Source organism: Patella vulgata, chromosome 3 (assembly GCF_932274485.2).
Source record: "Patella vulgata chromosome 3, xgPatVulg1.2, whole genome shotgun sequence".
Taxonomy (NCBI): Eukaryota; Metazoa; Mollusca; class Gastropoda; family Patellidae; genus Patella; species Patella vulgata.
Window position 1 is genome coordinate 22,866,886 of NC_065881.2, and position 22,654 is coordinate 22,889,539.

The 22,654-nt window shown below is 36.7% G+C and overlaps 1 protein-coding gene across 5 annotated transcripts in view; it reads right to left on the reverse strand.

Moving 5' to 3' along the window:
• Positions 1–16,847: 16,847 nt before the first annotated feature.
• LOC126816272 (uncharacterized) overlaps positions 16,848–22,654 on the reverse strand; it is a 39,948-nt gene continuing 34,141 nt past the window's right edge. For all 5 annotated transcript variants that reach the window (XM_050542567.2, XM_050542565.2, XM_050542568.2 and 2 more), the window contains exon 8: positions 16,848–19,827. In XM_050542567.2, the coding sequence (XP_050398524.1) occupies positions 19,722–19,827 (106 nt within the window). In that variant the 3' untranslated portion in view covers positions 16,848–19,721. The remainder of the gene's footprint in view (positions 19,828–22,654) is intronic.

Here is a 22,654-nt window from a genome sequence, read left to right on the forward strand (position 1 = left end):
TACCTTGAGAATAGATCTCTGCCTTGAATGGCCGCCATATTCAAAAATTAGTACATGTATACTATTTTGTGATATGATTCTAATCCGTTTTACATCTTTCATATACACTTAAAGACTGAACACACATTTTCTGTTTACTTAGATAGAAGCAGAATAAATACTTTCTCTAAGTATGATTTTCTGCTAAAATCGTCGATTTAGCTATTAAAATATCGGCCAACCACCTTCTTGTCTCGGTTCTAGTCATGCATGTAAGTTTCGTATGTATAGATTTGCGTCTAATAAATTAACAGAGTTTATAATTATATCTATAGTCAATTTGATATTTGGATGTTGGTTTGATGTTGAAACGAAATTATTACTTTCTTCATAGCAGATTTGCGTATGGCACAAAATGTTAACATATGTTACAACGAAAGGTGTTCCCATGGTAGTCCCATATCTCTGACTATAAAACATAACCAAAAACTCAAATTCATCTATTTGTAGAACTGATGCTGATCTACATCGGTCATGATTTTAGTTTCACATAATCCAGAAATGAAGATATTCGTATATATTATGCACTGATAACCATATTTTGGAACAGATCCACATCTTATCTTGAATGAATTGGAGAGGTGGGGTGAAATTTTGTGTACGTAAAAGATCCCTTAGCAGTTGGAATTCGAAATAACAGTATGTCGTAGCGCCACTGTCAGGGCACAATTTCCCATATAGCACACTGTATGGCATATGCCTGTATTCATTAGCCCAGTCGGTACATAAAAGTAGGATGTTAAACACCATTTTATTTGAATGAATTGAGTGGTGTCTTTAACTATAATGTCCAGTCAAGCCAGAAATATGTTTTACGAGCAGATGTTGTAACTTGACTACATATAGGTCTTAGTGGTGGTATATCGGTACGATTAGAAACTTTATGTGGTAATGGATTGGTTTATCAACGGGTCTTTCCAAGAAAACTTTCTTTTCTGACTGACCACTTGAATTATCTCCACTGACATTTTCATACACAGACGAATCTTTAACGTAATGTCCAAGTCACAATTTTATTGAATACAATTACTGCTTATTACTGAGCGACGTTTCGACTAGGCTTCTCTAGTCATTAACACGACAACACTTTAATGCTGACCAACCAGAGATATCCTTATAATTACCTTAAAAGGGACAGCTAAGGTATCTCTGGTTGGTCATCTATGGAATATACTATTCAAAAAAAGTAGGGGATATTTGATTTTTAAGTGTTATTAAAGTCACCTAATGAAACTGACGAAGAAACAAATGACAAAATAAAATGAAGTTCACATTCATCGATTTATTCCAAATGATCGTTAGACTAAGTAAGGCACAGACTGACCATTATAAGGGTAAAATGATACCCGGGGTCAAACAGCAAAGTTACCACAGCATCACAACCAAGTCAGTAACGGGTAAATCCTCCTCTGTTTGCCAAACAAGCATTGATCCGACGTGGCATACTCCTAATGAGATGTCTAAGGTCATTTTGGTCCAGATTGTCCCATTCCTGTTGCAACGCAGCAGCAAGTTCTTGGACATTGGCAGGACGTTGTTGACGTTGACGTAACCTCTGTCCAAGCATGTCCCAGACATGCTCGATGGGGGAGAGGTCGGGACTCAGTGCTGGCCAAGGTAATGTGGTGATGTTCTGTTGTTGGAGGTAACCTGTAACGATCCTGGCCCTGTGACATCTTGCGTCGTCATCCTGGAAGATGAAACGGCGGCCATGACGTCGTGCGAACGGCACAACATGGACTGCCAAGATGTTGTCCCGGTAGTACTGGCCTGTAACACGCCCTGCAACAACATGTAAAGCCGTTCTTCCAGCAACAGTGATGCCTCCCCACACCATAACAGAACCACCCCCAAATCGATCATGTCTGATGACGTTAACGTCTTGGAAGCGCTCGTTTCGACGACGCCACACCCTCCTACGTCTGTCCAAAAAATCAACAGTGAACCTTGACTCATCTGAAAACATCACATTGCTCCAGCGTCGATTATCCCAGTGTTGACGATGCCTACACCAACAACGTCTTGCCTGAATGTGATGATCTCTCAAACAAGGGATCACGCGAGGACGTCGGGCGCGAAGGTGACCCCTATGCAGTCGATTCCGAATCGTCTGGCCACTTACTCTCACACCAGTGTCTGTTTGAAGACGAGCGCTGATCTGATTTGCTGTGATGACACGATTTCTCAAGGCCAAGGTACGGATAAATCGATCCTGGGCTTGAGTTGTCGCCCTTGGTCGACCTGAGCGTGGTCTGTCCTGTACAGATTGTGTATCACGGTATCTGGACCATAGCCTGCTTATGACAGACTGAGAAACATTCATCGTCCGCGCCACAACCGCCTGTGTTGTGCCGATCTGTAGCATGCCAAGGGCACGTAACCTTTCATTTTGGGTAAGCCGACGCATATCAAAATTTGTTTTCTGGTCACTAAAACAATTAAACTGATGTTTCCACCCTGGAATTCAATGCCACAATGACTGTAACATTCAAAGTCAGAGTCGTGCAAATCTTGGGTTGGACCCCCATGATGATCCCAAGCATCACCTGCATTCCATGCGGTAGCTATTGGTGCGTTTGGGCGTCACATGTAACTGGAAATGTTTCTTCTGTTAGGTTCTATAGTGACTTTTTTCGTAGTCATTTGCATATTTTAGTATTATGCCCCCAAAATCAAATATCCCCTACTTTTTTTGAATAGTATACAATTACTACTTCGATCAAAAAGTCCCGTCCACGTCTACAAGGAGTTCTATATGAAAATTGGGACTGGCTGGTCTTTTTTTAATGGGAAAGGCCGCTGATGGATCATGGCTGAAATGAATAAGCTAGACATGTTACATACGGGATGTCTGTACTACTGTAGGGTAGTTAAACTTCGGTTGTTTGTCTTTGTCTGGGTTATAATCCTCTGAATCATTGGCGGCGCTAAATGCCAGTGGATGGAGGGGCCTCTCGAGGGCAGAAATGCAGCAATTCAAGTGCAGACTGCTATCAGAACACAAGAATAACGATTTTGATATATGTGATATCGGAGACAAGTGTTTCCTAAGAAACTAACAAGAGGAAGCCATAATATAGGTTTAAAGGTACGGTAGGCTACCTGGGCGTTTCTTTCACCTTTAGCTTTGTTATTAACCGGAAGATTGCCCGTTCCCTGTGGAATTTTATTACAGCCAAGTTGCGGAGACGCTTGTCGCCCATATATTAACCAGGAGAGTCATTCGGCAAACCTCTGCTAGAGTGGCCCACAGACTCAATTCTTTGTACTATATAAACTGACCTGTTTTAACAGCATATTGTCACGCGGATCAAAACTTCGTTTATGAGAAAAGTGCTCTCACGGGTTCGCTCGTGCACTGTAAGCAGCAAACAGTCGCCCAAAATAGACATTCACGTGACAATATTCATTCACTTATTTATCAATGAAGCCATGTAAAAAAATATTCTTTACTCGTTGGACTTTTAAAAATAAGTAGTTACGAACTAGATTAAAATTTTGGCTAAAACTCGGCGATTTAATTTCTAAGTTAGTTGATTGTAACCAATGACGTATATATTGTAACGGTTCTCGTTTCAGAGTCAACTCATGTAGTTTCGCCTTTTTTCTATCTTTTAAATCCACTCTCGTGGCAAAATATACCGACACTGCAAGACTGTGAAAGTTACTTTTATTTAACCGTAAAACTCTGTTGTTAGTGGGCGCTTTAGTTACTTTAGAAGTTACATTGTTGCTAGCTCTAAATACGCAGAAAAAATTTGAGACTGGAAATGAATTGAACGAAATTATTTTCCCTAGTCTCGATTAACCAGACGTGTATGATTAAAATAAAATTACGGTACTGGTCACAAGACTCGGATTCTAATCATTTTAGGGCGCTGCGAATTTGGCCTCCGGTTTTGTGTCAAATTTAATAGGAGGATGTGCCATTTTGGCTATACCATTCGTGTTTAGTATCCTTATGCATTTTCCATTTCTAACATGGTGGTTACAAAACGTTTCAGTTATTATAAATCCAGCAACAACTCATTTTTCTAGAACTGAAATATAACCAAAAAGTCGCGCATTGACTGTTTCATAATTATTAAAAATATGAAAACGCGACACGATGCGTAAATTGTGCGTCTTACTTTCGAGAACAATAGCTATAAAACAGAATTTTCCCGTCATATAACAGATCAAAGAATTTTTCGAGACGCATTGTCACGTATCGACTTCTATTGTTAGATTATCTGGCGCCACAAATAGCCCAATCATATCAAAAAGCATGCAGTTCCACCTTGAAATGGGTTCAATTGATTTACGGTTTATTCTATGATTTATAACACAGTTTAGAGCACAATGTGTAGGAGTCGCATTTTTGACTTATACGGAATTCCGGATGCAATGCTAGACATTTGGACCACTGCTGCCGAACCGATTTGAAAATGCTTAAGGCTTTTTTTCTTTGCGCATGTCGTGTGCTTCTCTGTTTTTGATGTGTATCATTTTTATATTTGTGATAATTATTTGAAACAAAATAGGATTATCATACCGGATAATAACATCTACAATATGAGTACGGTAAGCACTCTCTACATACTGCGTTTGTAAACCACGAAATTCACCCCTTATTAGAAAGTTTTAACTATAGTCTATTGCATGTAAACGTTAAAAAAATCAGCTCAAAATACAGACAACCTCCCCCCCCCCCCCCCCCTCTCTCTCTCTCTCTCTAACCAAGGGCCGCGCACGCTTACCAATGTTAAATTCAATCGTTAATTGTACGCACGTAAAAAACGAAGAAAACCGACTGCGGAAGTTAACAATTCGTTTTCCAGAGCAAAATTTGAAACTTTGATGTGACCAAGAAACATAACTCTTTTTAATGAAAAAATCTACCGCTGTGACGCTACTTGGGCGATCAACTTTTCCATATATTAGAAAGTCCCATTTAAATGGCCAAATCACACAAATATCCAACTTAGCAATAGTTTAATTGTTAATGAATGATGATTTTAATGGTAAGTCTTATCATATTTGTTAAAATAAGCCCCAAATATAGCTCGTTTATTGGATTTTTGTTATTTGCACGAACCACTCTACCTCTGCTGCGTCTGCAGATTCCGGTACCCTACATCTAACCTGGGCTGTTTGACGGTAAGTGATACAGTATGTAGCTACACGCAATACAATTGTGATGCGGCTCTACCGCAGCTTTTAGAAATAAGTTCCCAAAATAAGTTTTCATAGTAAAGTTGTTCCTTTGTTTAAAGAAAATCGGATAAAGCTGAAAGAAAAACAGCTTCAGACATTGAAAGCAGCTTTGTTTGATGTATAAAGTTTCTTGAGTTCACGGGCGTCTTCATGGGAGCCGCCATTTTTAATCCGGGTACTTGAAAGTGGGTCCAGTGGCTGTATTCGTGAAGTACAGTGGGCTAAATCTATTTGTTAAGGCCAGCTCAATTTATGTTAAGGTCGCTGAGATGTAAAGAAGGTTAGGGCACGTGATTGTTGGCGAGAGTGTAGATTAGGATTAGGGTAAGCATTGGGGCAAGGTCCAGGGTTAGGTTTCGGATTAGCGTTAACCTTGTTTACATCTCTTGGCCTATGATGAAAAATTGAGCTGGCCTTATCATTTAGCACTAACCATGGACAGTTTACAGCCGCGGTTAGATGAAGGGCGCTGGAGTCAACCGAGGTGTGCCGAATGCAGGAGAACTTTTGTTAAAGGACAATATTGGTGTCAGTCATTATCGCGTATGTGATAGAACTCGTTAAACACGTTCCAAATATAATTTTAACACGGAGATCATTGCTACGATAGATGCGTAATGAAGTTTTCTACAAAAGGTATTGACGAATACAAAAGGAAAACACGAGTTATCCTTATATACGACTGACTGAATTATTTCAACTGCTGGATCAAAACTTCGATAAGATCAGTGGCTTTTAGATAGTTTATCTTTGGATCCTGTAGCGTATTCGATACCATTCGAGTCTTGTTGAGTACGTCATGCATGGTCTATATTAATGTTTGGTCCATCAATGCCAACAACCCTCTAGCTGTCGTTGCTCTGTCGCAATTTGCTCCATTAACAACTACCTCACACAGGAAGAGAACGAAGGTGACGAAACGTTTCTTTACTGCAGCAACAGTTCGAACTTTGCGTCACTCCGTGATTCTTCTAATCTTTGTTACGGGTCAACCGCTGTGCAGATTATTTGGGTAAGTCATTATATACTCTTCAAAAAAAGTAGGGGATATTGAAATGCAAATACCTATGCAGGTTGCGATATGATAAATAGTCATGGACATTTGACATGTTGAGAGTATGTTCACAGATGAAGAACTTATCGCCCCAACAGAACCATTGAGCTGCACATGCGACACGCAATAGTGCCGTACACGTGGGAGGGGTTCATTGTCAAATTTGACACTTCAAGGAAGGGTTGATGAAAACTGCCGCGTGCTGGTTTATCTATCCATGTTTGCTTTCCTATCGGTTCTCGCATAAGATTTACTGTTTAGCGTATCTTTGCTTTAGTGTGTTACGTTTAATTTGATCGGGAGACGTGTTCGTCGACGTCAACGTCAACCGACAACACTACAAGAATTGGTCGTGGCACTGCAAGAGGAGTGGGTCAGATTGCCCCAAATCGTCATTTTATATAACGAGAACGCATCTCAAACTTGTTAATTACGCGCAGCGATCCAGAATTCTTATATTCATATTATCATATTCATAATTAATACGGTATATCATTATTGACCCATGATGTCATATTTTTATATTTATTGTGTTTTTCAATTATTACACAATCGCATGACTATTATTTTCATAATTGCATGATTACTTTATATTGTTCACTAACTGCCTATTTAGTATTTGCATAATTACTATTATATTGCATAAATTATTTTGACTTCTTGAGACATTAAAGACATCATGTGTTAACAAACGTATTCTTATTTTTTAGGTTGTGAGAACAAGTGATAAATAACCCAAAGGTTGCGTCGCATCGCCCTAGACAAAATAGGGGCACGTTCTCAGTTGGTGGACGCCATTCGATCCCGAACAGCCTAAAGAACAATGACGGTCTCAGTAGTACCCGTGTACAATTACATTTCTTTTAAAAAAAATAATCACAGCATCAGCTGTCAAATTATTTTTTCAGGCCGTGTAAATACAACATTGTAGTTAACCTTGCCCTCTATTTTTATGTCAAGCTCTGTTAATCTTCCGTCGTGCCATTCATTAAAGATACTTTCCCACAAAAGTATTTATCGGCTGGTTATTTCCAATAAAAGTATGGCTGAAACGTACAACAGTTTCTAAGATAAAACCACGGGAAAAGACGTGATCAGGGGATAATCGCAAAATATACTCAGGCTTCGATATTTATGATAAATGGACAGCGGTTAAAGACAACATCGTCTTTTATATGCAATGAACCCTCCACCGACTTTGCACCTGAATACAATGTTTTGAGAGGGATTTGAAGCAAATTTTGATAAATTAATTAGTTTGAATATATCTAGTCCAAATATATGATCAAATCATCCAGTTTGTAGGTGGGAAGGTATCTTTAACTGAACTGTACCCTTCTTGAATTTCTTCACCGCTACCTGTAAGGTATAATCATGCCCCTACCCACCCTTGCCTTTACTACAGTCAACACGAGTGTCTATAACCATCAACGTATGTTTTTGAGTCTCCAGTTTCCGGGGAATGGCCAGGAATACATTCAACACGAGTGTATAAAAATGTAACTAAAGGCTAAACATAATATGTTTTTGATCCGCCAGTGTTAAAAGGTCAATAGCATGATGGGCATCCATATACAAATATATTAAAAATAGTATTGAAACTCTTCTCAGGTCGTCAACCCTATTGTCCCTACAATCCCGACAATTACCAGTCTTCATAAAACCTTCTATTAACCACTGGTAAATGTATAAAACTTTTTGTGACACTGATCGTCTTTATAATGATTTTTGAATGAACTTTTTTTCTGACACCGATATTAAAACATCATTAATAATCACATCGGTTCTATATTGATTCGTCTTTATGCTGAATATTCTTTGCACGCCACAGCTTTGATACACGAGATATTGCATCATGATTTCCGAATTGTTTCCTTGTTTTCGTACAAAAAGTGTAAAGAAAAAAATTGTGCCAGTATAGTGCAAGGGTTTCCAACCTGGGGTTAATTTGTAGGTTGCCTTATTATTGTCTTAAACTCAAATTACTGTACAAAACATAGTCAGGGTTAAAATGGGAAGAGAAGGGTTTGGCACCCCTGTCGTAGATAGGTATAGTGAGCCATTTCTACTGGTAGTAAAACTGTATATTTTATAACGTGGGTGTTATTTTCGATGTAACCTGTTATGTTCAAAATCGGTAAATGAGAGTCTGGATGTTCGAGTGTGTCTGAGTGGAAGCGCGTGTTGCTAGGTGATTGACTATTATAGGATGTGAAAGCAGACGCATGGTGACCGGTGAGCCAAGCCCTCGTATGTGTGTGTAATGGGGGTTTTGATATCGTTTTTCACGATGAATTTGATGTTGACACTCAACTTTCCTTTATTATAACGGTGAATTGTGAACTCAATATATATTCTGTGTGAATGAATATGTATGGTGAATCTTTTATAAGGTGAATTTAGACCTTTTACTTGGTCATTTGTGTGATGTGATCAAACCGTGAACTGTACTTTTCTCTGAACATTTTCCTGTTTTGTATGACATTTATTTAGTTTATAATATACTATAGTTGGAAATAATATTGGTTTGTTATTGTTGATGTCGAATCACCAGTGATACAGCAAAACTACGCCCTTAACACGACCCACGGCTCACCAGTACTATATTAGGTGAAAAACGTCAAAATCTGGTCATTTTGTAAACACGTGATCATGAAGTTAGCAAGCGTGAAGCGGTGACACTTATCTTATTGTTATGTACTTTCGTACTGCAGCAACTTTTTGTTTTCTACTTTTGTGTATGATATATGGTGAAAGTATTGACTATGATAAATTAACTTTGAAAATGTCAACACGTGATAGTGATCCTCCACCAGTTTTGGAACCGGTGATAAATATTGTGAATGTGAATGAAAATGATACTCCTCCAGTGTTGCAGAGTGAAGTAAACAACACTGAATCGACAGGTAACAATAATGACCCACAGGGGGCCGGTGCGGGTGACAATACAGAGCCACACGGGGCCGGTGCAAATGACCATGAACATTCTATTATAAACATTACCCCAAGTGAAGATAATTATCAATCAGTTGCCAATTTTGTGCATCCGCGAGATGACATTAGACCCCAAGATAGCATTTCTAATGTACCTAGTAATAGATCAAAATCAACAACGTCTTCAACTCTTCGATTAATGAACATAAAAAGACAATTAGAGTTAAAATATCAATTAGAAGTATTTCAAGAACAAAACAAAATCGAAGAAGAGAAGTTGACATTAGAAAGAATACGGAAAGAAGAGCAACTGAAATTAGAAAGAATACAGAAAGAAGAAAAGATGAGATTAGACAGAAAACAGAAAGAAATCGCACTTAAAGCAAGATTGAAAGCTGCTACAGATTTAGTTGAAATACAGAGTGCCGGTAGATGTAAATCTAGTGCAAAATCATCCGTGATCCCTGAACGTTCTGTGACACATAATAAACACAAAGAAAATGTTGATAAACCCTCAGCTGTAACAAATACATCCAACTTACCACAACCTGATCATACACCTACAAATATTACCATGGAATCGGTGTTGAATAAATTAATTGACAATCAAAGGGATCAAGCCTTACCCTTACATGAAATCAAACCATTTGATGGCTTAGATGTTATGACATACAGAACTTTCATTAAAAACTTTGAATTAATAGTGGAAAGGAACACTGAAGACAGTGCACGACGCCTAGAATACTTGTTGAAATACACACGCGGTGATGCGCATGAAATTATCAAGAACTGTCCTTTAATTGATCCGCCTTCACATGCATATAAAAGAGCCAAAGCATTGTTAGAAAGAGACTTTGGAAATTTACCACTTTTAGCAGCTGCTTTTTCGTCGAAAGCTGAAAGTTGGCCTAAAATCGCGTCTGGCGATCGTGTAGCTTTAAGAAAATTCTCAATATTTTTGATAAACTGTACTAATTCAAAAATTAACAATAGCGATATGAACTCCATGGATGGATTTGAATTCCTTCATATATTAGCATCAAAATTGCCAACCGCTTTACAGCAAGCTTGGATAAATAAAGTCGGTGATATTCGTGATAAAGAAGTAAGATCTCCGAAGCTCATGGACTTTGAAAATTTCGTCAGTCATATATCTCGCAATGAAAACGATCCACGAATAACAGGCCTAGGTTATCAACAGAAATCCTATCAGAATAAACAGAATAGTATGAACCCATCACATTCAAAAAGAGCCTACGCAAGTGGACTGCATCCAGTGAACTCCAGTAGTAACAGTACCTCACGTGAACCAATCGACAGAGCTTCAATACACCCATGTTTATATTGTGGTAATAACACAAACCATTCCATATTAGTATGTCGTAAATTTGGTAGTTTAAGTCCACACCAGAAATCAGATGTGGTGAAGAAATCCGGTTTGTGCTTCTCATGTTTAAACCCAGGACATATGAAACCAAATTGCCCTAATCCCCAGTGGTCAAAGTGTATGAACTGTTCTAGGTCACACCCAACAATAATGCATGACCCCACCCGTGATTCTTTTCAAAGTAACAATAGAAGTGATGTTTGTGATAAAGCAGAAAATAAACCAAAAATTACCTCCGGTTGTGCTGAAATAATAGGAAACGAACCATTAATGGCAGTGATTCCAGTTAAAATCAAAACTACATTGAACAGTTATCCGATTACAACATTAGCATTTGTAGATAATGGTTGCAGTGCTGTGTTTATTAGTAAAGTGTTATCCGATGCACTTCGTGTTAGAGCCAAAACAACTAAAGTTTTATTAAAAACATTAAATTTAGAACAGTGGACAGATACAGAAATGGTGTTAGATAATTTGATTATTGGTGGTGTGAACAACAATGATTATATAGAATTACCGCAGTCTTACGTTGGAACATCAATGCCAGTGAACAAGTCAGATGCTCCAAGTCAGCAAGACATAAACAAGTATAAACATTTGCGTCATGTACAGGTGTCTGAATTGAGTGGAAAATTTTGCATTCCAGAAGTAACATTAATGATTGGTAGTAATATGCCCGCAGCTACAATGCCTCTCAAAGTTGCGATTGGTGATATCGGAGAACCGTATGCGATTAAATCTCCTCTCGGTTGGTTATTATATGGACTCCCAGGAAAATTAAGTAATGTAAACAGTTTCAGTGTTAACTTTTGTCAACTTGACTCGCGATTAGAAAAACAAGTCAAGTCTTATTTTGATTTAGAATTTGCTGAGCGCCTTAATGATGATCAAGTGAATTATTCCATTGAAGATAAACAATTTATAGATATTATGGATAAATCTGCAAAACTTGTAGATGGACATTATGAATTAGAATTACCATTAAGAAATAAAAATGTAAATGTACCTAATAACAAATTACAAGCTGAAATGTATGCTGAAAAACTTAAGAAAAAATTGTTAGTAAATGATAAGCTTCATTGTGAATATACTAAGTTTATGAATGATTTAGAATCCAAAAATTATTGTGAACATGTTCCTATTTATGATATTAATGGTTTAGATAAACGATTATGGTATATTCCCCATCACTCTGTCAAACACCCTAAAAAACCTGATAAAGTAAGAATAGTCTTTAATTGTCCAATTGTATATGATAATTTCTCTTTAAACAACCACTTGTTACAAGGTCCAGACCTAACTAATAGACTTTTAAGTGTATTGATACGTTGGCGACAAGAATTATTTGCAGTCATGGCCGACATAGAATCCATGTTCTACCAAGTTAGGGTAGCTAAATCTGATTGTGACATGTTACGTTATTTATGGTGGCCAAAGGGAGATTTGACAAAACCCTTATGTGAATATAGGATGCTTGTACACGTTTTTGGTGCGACCAGTTCCCCTGCATGTGCAAATTATGCTTTACAGAAAGTAGCATTAGATAATCAAAATGATTATAATCCTTTTGTCATTGATAGTATACTTAATGATTTTTATGTAGATGATTTTCTAAAGTTAGTTAGTGATGAAATTATAGGTATTTCACTTATTCGTGATGTTTGTGAACTCTTATCTAAAGGTGGTTTTAGATTAACTAAATGGATAAGTAATAGTCGTAAATTGTTAAATTGTATTCCTGAGCAAGATCGTATTGAAGAAGTGAGAGATTTAGATTTATGTAATGATTTACCTGTTAAAAGAGCATTAGGTGTGCAGTGGTGTGTGGAAAGTGATATGATTGAATTTAAGGTTGAAATTTTAAGTTCATTAGCAACTAGACGTAATATTTTGTCTGTAATGAGTTCTATTTTCGATCCTTTTGGTATTGCCTCCCCATTTATTTTAAAGGCTAAAATTATATTGCAAAACTTATGTCGTGCAAAATTAACATGGGATGAACCCATTCCTTCTGAATGGAATATTAAGTGGTGTGAATGGCTTAGTCAATTAAGTAATTTAGAACAATTAAGAATACAAAGGTGTCTTAAGCCTTATAATTTTGGCAACATTGTAAATACTCAATTACACCATTTTGCTGATGCAAGTCAGGACGGTTATGGTACAGTGACATATATACGATTCTTAAATGACAGTGGTAGTGTGCATACCGCTTTTGTGTTAGCTAGATCGCGTGTGGCACCCTTAAAGCCCCACACTATTGTGAAGTTAGAGCTTTCTGCAGCAACTTCTCTTGTAAGAATAAATACTATGTTGAATCGTGAATTCTCAATTCCAATAGACCGTGAAATATTTTGGACTGACAGTCAAACAGTGCTGAAATATGTAAACAATAATACGTCGCGATATCCAGTATTTGTGAGTAACAGAATCGCTGTTATACGTGATGGATCCAATGTTAGTGATTGGAGATACGTTCCGTCTAAAATGAACCCTGCAGATTATTGTTCAAGAGGACTTGGTGCAACTGAACTCTCAAGTAAAAGGTGGCTTGAAGCACCAGAGTTTCTACATAATCCTGAAACAGAGTGGCCTGAAAATTACAATGTAAATAATGAGACTTGTGACAATGAAATCAAGGTGAACAGTGTGAAATGTGAAAATGACTGTGTGACTCAGTTATTTCAGAAGTACTCTGATTGGGTTAAACTAAAACGTTGCGTGTCGTGGTGGATGCGCTTAAAGGCGATTCTTAAACTTAAAGCAAAGAAACAGTCAATACCCGATGATTTGTGTAAACATTCCTTATCTCATGAAGAAATTGTCAATTCAGAAAGTGTAATTTTAAGATATGTTCAAAACTCATGTTATTCAAAGGAAATAGATGTCCTTAAGAACGACAGCAGTGAGAAGTGTGTGACATCGAATAGTGATATTTCCAGTTTAGATCCCATATTAAAGGACAATCTTTTACGCGTCGGTGGTCGATTACGAAATAGTAATATTCCTTATAATGCTAAGCACCAAATAATATTACCCAAAAATTGTCATATTTCGTGGTTAATTGTGAAACATATTCACAAAGTTGTAGGACATCAAGGTATGAATCATACTGTATCAGAACTTAGACAAAAATTTTGGATAATAAAAGCTGGACTTCTAGTGAAAAACTTTATTAGAAATTGTGTGACATGTCGAAAATCTAATTCCCGTGTATGTGAACAGAAAATGGCAGACATTCCAGTGTCAAGACTTATTCCGGATGAGAAACCATTTAGTAGAGTGGGCATAGATTATTTTGGCCCGTTTTGTGTAAAAGTAGGTCGTTCGGTGAGGAAGAAATATGGTGTAATATTCACCTGTCTCGCTTCTCGTGCAATACATATAGAGGTGGCAGACACGTTGGACACTGATTCGTGTGTAAGTGCAATTCGCCGATTTATTGCTCGACGAGGTTATCCAGTTGAAATATTTTCTGATAATGGGACCAATCTTATCGCTGCAAACAAAGAATTGAAATCTTCATTACAACAGTTAGATCAAAATGTGTTAAATCATTTCTCTGCTAGATATAGTTTCAAATGGAACTTTAACCCTCCTGCCGCATCCCATTTTGGTGGCATATGGGAAAGACAAATTCGTACCATAAGAAAGATTTTACAAGCTATTTTATGTGATCAGTATTTAAAAACGTGTCAAAGTGAAGAACATTTGCGAACTTTCATGTGTGAAGTAGAGGCTATAATTAACAGTCGTCCACTTACCAAAACTTCAGACAATCCTAATGATTTAGATGTACATGTAATTACCCCAAATTCCATATTATTGTATGATAATAATGTATTATTTCCCATAAGTACTTTTAGTGACAGAGATCTTTATGCTAAAAGACGGTGGCGACAGGTACAATACCTGTCAGACTTGTTCTGGAAACGTTGGACTAAAGAATATTTACCCTCCCTTCAGAAACGCCAAAAATGGTTAAAACCCCTTAAGAATATTGCAATAGGTGATATTGTCTTAGTTGTCGATAGTATGTCGCCAAGAGCTTCTTGGACTATGGGTAAAGTAGTTGAAACTTATCCAAATAAGCTTGGATTGGTAAGAAGTGTCAAATTGAAAACACAGACTGGTTTTTTAGTAAGACCAATTGATAAGTTGTGTCTCTTGTTAGAACAAGAAAATTAGTGGTGTAATTGTAATCATTACTAGTATTAGTTATATTTATACATATACATACAAGTAAATGTCTTTGGTGAAAGGTGTAATGTGGATTTGGTGACTATAACTTACATGTAATTAGAATCAGAATTTGAATTATGCTATTAGTATTTTGTAGTTTATTTAAAGGTCAAGTGTGACAGACTTTAATATGATATATTAAAATAACTCAGTATTTGTGTGATGGTGATAAGATGTTATACATGTTCTTAAGTGTAAAATAATATCTAGTAATTATTATTATTAACTACAGTATTCATATTTAGTGTAACATTTTGTGTTAAAGGTATTAATATTTGAATTTAGTTTTAAGTTAATAATGACGATTCATTATTTGTTTATATTTGAACATATAAGTATTTGTATCTCATTATGTATAATTCGATAGGGGCCGGTTATGTTATGTTCAAAATCGGTAAATGAGAGTCTGGATGTTCGAGTGTGTCTGAGTGGAAGCGCGTGTTGCTAGGTGATTGACTATTATAGGATGTGAAAGCAGACGCATGGTGACCGGTGAGCCAAGCCCTCGTGTTTGTGTGTAATGGGGGTTTTGATATCGTTTTTCACGATGAATTTGATGTTGACACTCAACTTTCCTTTATTATAACGGTGAATTGTGAACTCAATATATATTCTGTGTGAATGAATATGTATGGTGAATCTTTTATAAGGTGAATTTAGACCTTTTACTTGGTCATTTGTGTGATGTGATCAAACCGTGAACTGTACTTTTCTCTGAACATTTTCCTGTTTTGTATGACATTTATTTAGTTTATAATATACTATAGTTGGAAATAATATTGGTTTGTTATTGTTGATGTCGAATCACCAGTGATACAGCAAAACTACGCCCTTAACACGACCCACGGCTCACCAGTACTATATAACCATTAAAACAAACGATTAGTTGCTTTGATTATTTGTTGAACGGTCTGTATTGCATCTACACTTGTCTACCAATCTAATTAAAACCCCATTTCATTTTGTTATCTAGATATTTTAAGGTTGCTTTTGTGTAACTAAAACACAGATCTGAATAAAACACAAATCCTATTTCGTTTCATTTTTTATAGCTCAAAATTTCGTTTTACTTGCCTTCACTACATTAGGATCTGGAAGAATTATTATATAACCCGCGTTCTGGTTGTTGTGAGGGTTTAACCAATGAAATTGTCTATTGTGGTGAGTTCTTGGCTTGCGGTGCACGGAACTGTGGTTAGACATTCGCAGCGAAGACAAATCTAAAATTGTGTTTCCAAATACCCACTTGGAACATCAACACTGATTGGTTAATCAAATGGCTGACGTCTTAGAGTATAAAGCCGCTCGTATGACCCCTGACGCCACCTTCCACTAGTTATATCTAAATATTAAGGCCATCTGCAGATTTGGTCAAAGGTTGCGAGGTGGAAACAGGGCTAGCGCTAACGCTATTGTTAAAACAACATTTTAGTCATTTTGAGACTAACATATGATAACTATCCTTATGTGCCAAACGATGGACGTGTGTGGGGAGGGGTGTCCCGACAGTTCCACTTCGGCTTACCCTTCTTCAATTTCGAACTGCCAAGGCTGCCTTTATGTGCAATATGTAGGCCTACATGGGTGGGACCCTGTTTTCGCCCATTCGAACGACTAGACAGACACCCTCCTAATCAACCCCACAAGCAGTACCCCAGAAAAGTAAGAACCGGGCTTGAAAATTCCAGAAGGTCTATGCCAAGATTCAAATCTAGACGAGGGGCCCTATCGCTCGACTACTGCGGTCCCCTAAACTAAGTATATAGAGAGGTGGTAATGTTTCGTTATCCAGTATATATTTATTGTACAGGGCCCCCATATTCCGGGCCATCTACTTATTTTGCCCAGACAGCGGTGTTACGACCTACTCTTATTTCGAATTCCAACCGGCAAGGGTTCTTTTACGTGCACTCACACGGGACGCCAGTCTTTCGTCATGTCCGAACTACTGCACACTGTTCGTGGCCAGGTTCTCTGATATACACCACTAACAAATTCAAATTCTACTCACTTTATTTACAATCTAACTGTCTTTCTTTATTTCTGTATAAAACATTAATAGAAAACATCCGAGATTTACATGCTAGTTAAATCTCTACTTTGGTATTATTGGACAAGTAATAAATCTTTATATCTCATAAAAAGATTATATAACCAAAATATAAATATTATATCTTCAATAATAACACATCAGTAATAATTAAAAAGTCAACCCCTCTTTTAATCTATTTTGAAAAAATAAAATATCGGGACCATTACGACATTGAAGCACGATTGTACAGTATGATTAGTCTCGGTCACCCAGAAACTCCTAGTCCTCAACGTACGTAGAATATTTTTCTGGATGATAGAGACTACAGAATGATTGGTTTACAACAAAATGTCTAAATGAAAATCGCGTACAAGCAAGGGACAGCACAGGGATTGCAGCTGCTCATCATTTGACTACTCAACATGGCGGGCTGGCCGACTTCAGACTCTATTTTGTAAGATCACAAAGTCGATATCCGTTAGCGTCGCAAATCGCCCGTAATGCGGTAGACGAAAGGAATCGCCCGTATATGCGCTAGATGAATTGAATTACCCGCAAATGACATCAATGCTATAATAATTAATGAATATAAAGCTCTATTATCAATAAAAAATACAGGAAATAATACAAAAGCTAGCGAACCACGGCATAATACTACAAAATACAGTGATTAAAAATCCATTAGGTAAAATAGATAATATAATGGCACAGACGTGAATAGGCTAGATGTTTAACATCTAATACATGTATCAATAACCTGAATGACATGATATATGAACATTATTCTATGTATAATAACAAGTGGTTGCTATGTAAGATATGCCCATATTTTGCAAGAGATGAACAGAGAACAACTAAAAAGGCGATTTTCGTACAATAAAGGCCAAAAATCCAAACAAAGTGTGAACGGGTGGACGGACAGGGGCGACGACAACATACGTCCACATGAAAATGTGGGCGTATAAAAATACAATAGCGCCTTTTGGCCCCCCCCCCCCCCCGCCACACACACGCGCACGCACACACACACTTTCTCAAGTCCACTACTAATGTTCCATTATTGACGATTTAAAGAGTTGCACTGAAAGAAAAAATGACCGTTGGTTAACAACGAAGAAGTGACAGCATTACACCAGTTGTTTAAAGGAAGGCTCGTATGACAGCTTAAAAAAACGACACTATAACAGGATGTAAAATGAGTTAACATCCATTGTACTATACGATTAACCCGCTTACGATCAAATAACATGATATATATGGCATATCCATTTCTCCTGTTTCAAACAAACAACATAGATCCTTCAAATCGGCTATACCGTTCAGGAAGTGGTCTAAAATTTTGGGTAGGGTTGTAAAGCGAGGACATTTTCTCTGGGTTTCCCCAATCGAATAAGACAACCTATTGAATTATTAAGGACTTCCCTGTCCAGATGTAATTCTAGCATACAATCACTTAAATAAATAGTCAATAGTCAAAAGTCAAAAGTCTGGATGTTTACATATCGAACAATGTTGTGTCCCTGATTATTGACACGTGCTGGATTTGTATTTATGAGTGACGGTAGACTGTTTGATATATACATCAAATTAAGTTTATGTTTGAAGAATAAAATAATGTCCTCGAAAGCGAGCTGTCGGCCAGCTGTCCGGGTCGAAAAAGCTTGATGACCCTGACCCAAAACTGAATCTAATATATGTTTTAATAGATATAATCAGAAAAGAATCTCTGGATTTTGGGTAGACTTTCGAACTTTCAAATAATCTGTCGTATTATCATTCAGCTTTGTTTAGTAATGTGACGATCAAGACATTGTGTATTCCACAGGAATGTGGTAATTACGCTCATTAAAATTATCCTATACACCTAAACGTCATTGATTCATAGTCATTACTTATGATTATCAAGCCCCTCTTGGCAGAAGTGTACCTGGGTGGGAGATTTCGAGGACATGTTGAACCCTTTTGACCATACACTCAAGACATAAATGTGCTTTTCATAAAAGCACTAAGCATGGATGGATACAGTGTGCGTTTTTAGATAACGTCAAATCGACAAAAGCAAACCTCCCCCTTTAACAATAAACTAAACTTAAAGCAGCTAAACCCCTTTCCTCAAGGTCATAATAAAATATTGATTTGGTTTGATCCGATATGGTGACCCAAATCAAAGAAGTCTCGTCAATTAAAAGCTGAACCTTCCTGTGGCATTTTGTAAACTTAGCCTTAAATATACATAACATAATATAACGAAGTATAAAACGAAATATTAACACTTAACATAAGCTTAAATTGGTCATATATCGGAACAGTTAAAAACAATCAAAAATACAAGTACGCTTTTATCTATATATCTGACCTAAACAGTTTAGATCTATCACTTTTAACTTTCTGCAAATTAAATGTTGTATTTGTTTGAACCAAGTTCGTCATTTTTATTCCCAATAAAAGAAGCGGTTCGGTGAAAGTATTCCCATGTCAGTTGCCCCTATAATTTTTTGGGCATAAATTAATAATTACTCAAATTTGTTATTCAACCTTTGCATAAAATTCAAAAACTGATGTTACACATTTTTGACTGGGGTGACTAGTATGTCAGAAATAAAATAATATACTGTCTGTTGACATATTTACCCTTTGTGCTAGTAGCAACCAGCAATTTAAATTTGAGTAAAACTTAAGTTGAAGCAAACTATTTCATGGTTTGATCCTTAGAATTTTATTGGGCTATCAATCCTGGTTATCATTCTAGGGAGCACGGGTGTGGGGGTCGGGGGTGTTAAGATGTCTTTCTTTTTACCGAGACAATTTTATAGTGATCTCGGGAGATAAAATAATACTTATAATATGAAATGATGCAATGATACCAATATAACAATTAACGTTAAAAACAAACTGTATGTTATTGTTGAACCACCAGATATTCTACACCTCAGATCATCAAACCTGTAATTATAGAACAATAGTAAATCTTAATAAACTCACAGCAGTAAACTACTAATTAGCTTACAATAGTAGATGTTAATAAACTCACAGCAGTAAACTATTAATTAGCTTACATTAGTAAACCTTAAGAAACTCATGGTGGTAAACTATATATTAATTAGCTTTCAACGGTAAAATTTTATAAGCCCATAGAAGTAAACTTAATCACCCCACACTAGTAAACCGTAATGAGCTCACTGTAGTAAACCATTAATTAGCTCACAGTGGTAAACCTTAATAAGTCCACGGCCACAATAGTAAACCTTCACGATAATAAACTTTAATTAATAAGCTCACGATAGTAAATCTTAATAAGCTGGCAGTAGTAAACTTGACTTATTAAGCTCACAATAGTAAACCTCAAAAGGCCCACAATAGTAAACATTAATAATCTCACAGTAGTAAACCTTAATAAGCTGGGGGTTGGATGGCTGAATGGTTAGCGTGCGCGCGCTGTATCATAAAGTCTGTCATTGAGTCGACTGGCGCGGTTTCGAATCCCCGGTTGTACGTGACAAGGAGTAGGGTCGCCTGTCCAACCTCGTGGGTTTTCTCCGGGTCCCCCGGTTTCCTCCCACTGCTAAAGACCCCTATGCACAAGCGAATTATTAAAATAAAATTAAACCATATGTTAGTCCCGAAATGACCTAGTTTGTGTCGAGTGGACGTTAAACCCCATTTCTCTCTCTCTCTCTCTCTCTCCTTAATAAAGTCAGAATATTAATCATAAAATCACCTAGTACGAAATTTGTTTCAACTACAAACAACATACGATGTAAATCAATTCGCGTTTAAAGATGCAAAACCCGATTGTAATAAAATAAAATAATTTTTTTTATCCTACTAACAGATAATACAGGAGAACTGCACAACAAAACACGGACAGAAAAAACTGATACTGGAATATACTATATTAAATAAATAATTTCTAACTTTTGCAGCATGAAGTGTTCCTAAAATATATTATTTTAGTGCACATAAGATGGTTTTAAACTTGAAAATTCTTTAATGTGATTTTAGGTGTTCGTTTTAATTCGCTGCGAAACCCTTACATTATAATATGTGGGCTATTTATTATATCGGTGGAGCGATGCGGATTCAAAGAAATAAACAAAAAACAACCACAATAACAAATTAACTAAACTAAAAACAAGCTGTCCAAAATTAATATCATTCAAGTACTGTATTTGATGTGGAAAATTGCATGCCTAATGACGCAAGTAGAAGTACGTCATTGTATACATGTAATGGGAATCCATCAAGCAGGACGGGGTTCTATTTTTTCTGTTTTTTCTTATAATACAAACATTTTTAAAATTCTTTTTGAAACATTTGATCTTGTTTACTTCACATACTCTTTTGCTATTTGAAACCCATTTTTGCTATTTGAAACCCATTTTTTTTTTTTTTTTTTTTTTGGGGGACGGGTACGGGTTGTCACATACCTGCCATATTATATAAAAACAATTATAGTATGCATTTATGTATTTTTATGATATATTATAGCAGGGCTGGAGTAATGACATGTAATCATTACATTTTTTTTAAGTATTGGCCATGTAATGAGTAATGGAAGATTTCAAAAGTAATGAGTAATTCAAAAAATCATGTAATGGTCAATTATGACATATATGACATGTATAAATATTTCCAATATAACTAGCCTCAAATTTTATAGAACCAAAGAAGAAAATTAAGTCCATCTGATACAAATCCAATTCATTATAATTAAAAAAAAAGATTTAAATCAGTTTTAACAAATTATAATAAGAAAGTAATTGTAATGATTACATTTAAAAAGTAATGTTAATCTAATTAATTACATTGGCGATGTAATGGCCCCAGCCCTGGATTATAGTCAGTACACTTCAGTCATTTATCAGTGCACCATTCAACCCGTAGTCCATAGCTTAAAGTAGAAATAAGCTTAAGTACCTTCGAATAATTTATAGCCCGTAACCAGCTATTTGTTAAATATATCTATCCATTTAGAAAGTCTAACTGTCTATGGTCTATTTTTCGATAACTTTGGCTAGCTTCGCAGACACGCCATTTTCGGGAACCGCGCTGGCTCAGTGGATAAGATGTTGGCTGGCTAACCTGACGGTGCAGTGTTTGATCCCGGTGTTGGCCGAGAAAGTTCATTGAGATTTTCCGGCGTGGACCCACCTTGTCAGTGGTGCACGGACAACATATAGATAGTCGTTCGGATGGGACAACAAACTGAGGTCCCGTGTACACACTGGCGTGCTCGACAAAGATCCCTTGACAGCTGGAATTCGAAATAAGTGTCGGCCGTTGTGCCGCCAACTGGGCGTTTCCGAAAGAGTTGCCGACAGTGATCACATCATGTACTTTTTGTACCTTGTGCGTAACCGGAAGCGTAAATGTCTCAGGGACTTATTTTGGCGATCCAATATTGCTCCTTTAAGTGACTATAAAAAAGATTATGCGATATATTATACCAACAATAATAACAAAACTGTGACTGTTTTGTCCTTGACTGATTTACCATCTTCTGATAACTCGAATACAAATGGGGTAAAACGAAAAAGATTATGCGATATATTATACTATTACCATAATAACAAGACTGTGACTGTTTTGTCCCTGACACATTTACCATCTTCTAACAACCCGATTAAAAATGGGGTAAAACACAGAAAAACTTAATATTTATAAATCGCCCTTTTTTTTCTAAAAGAGGTTATATTATTTTAAAAACGGGTGTCTTCCCCTTCGCTTTTATTTTTTCTCTGGGCATCTTTGTCACGGTTCCTCAATCATT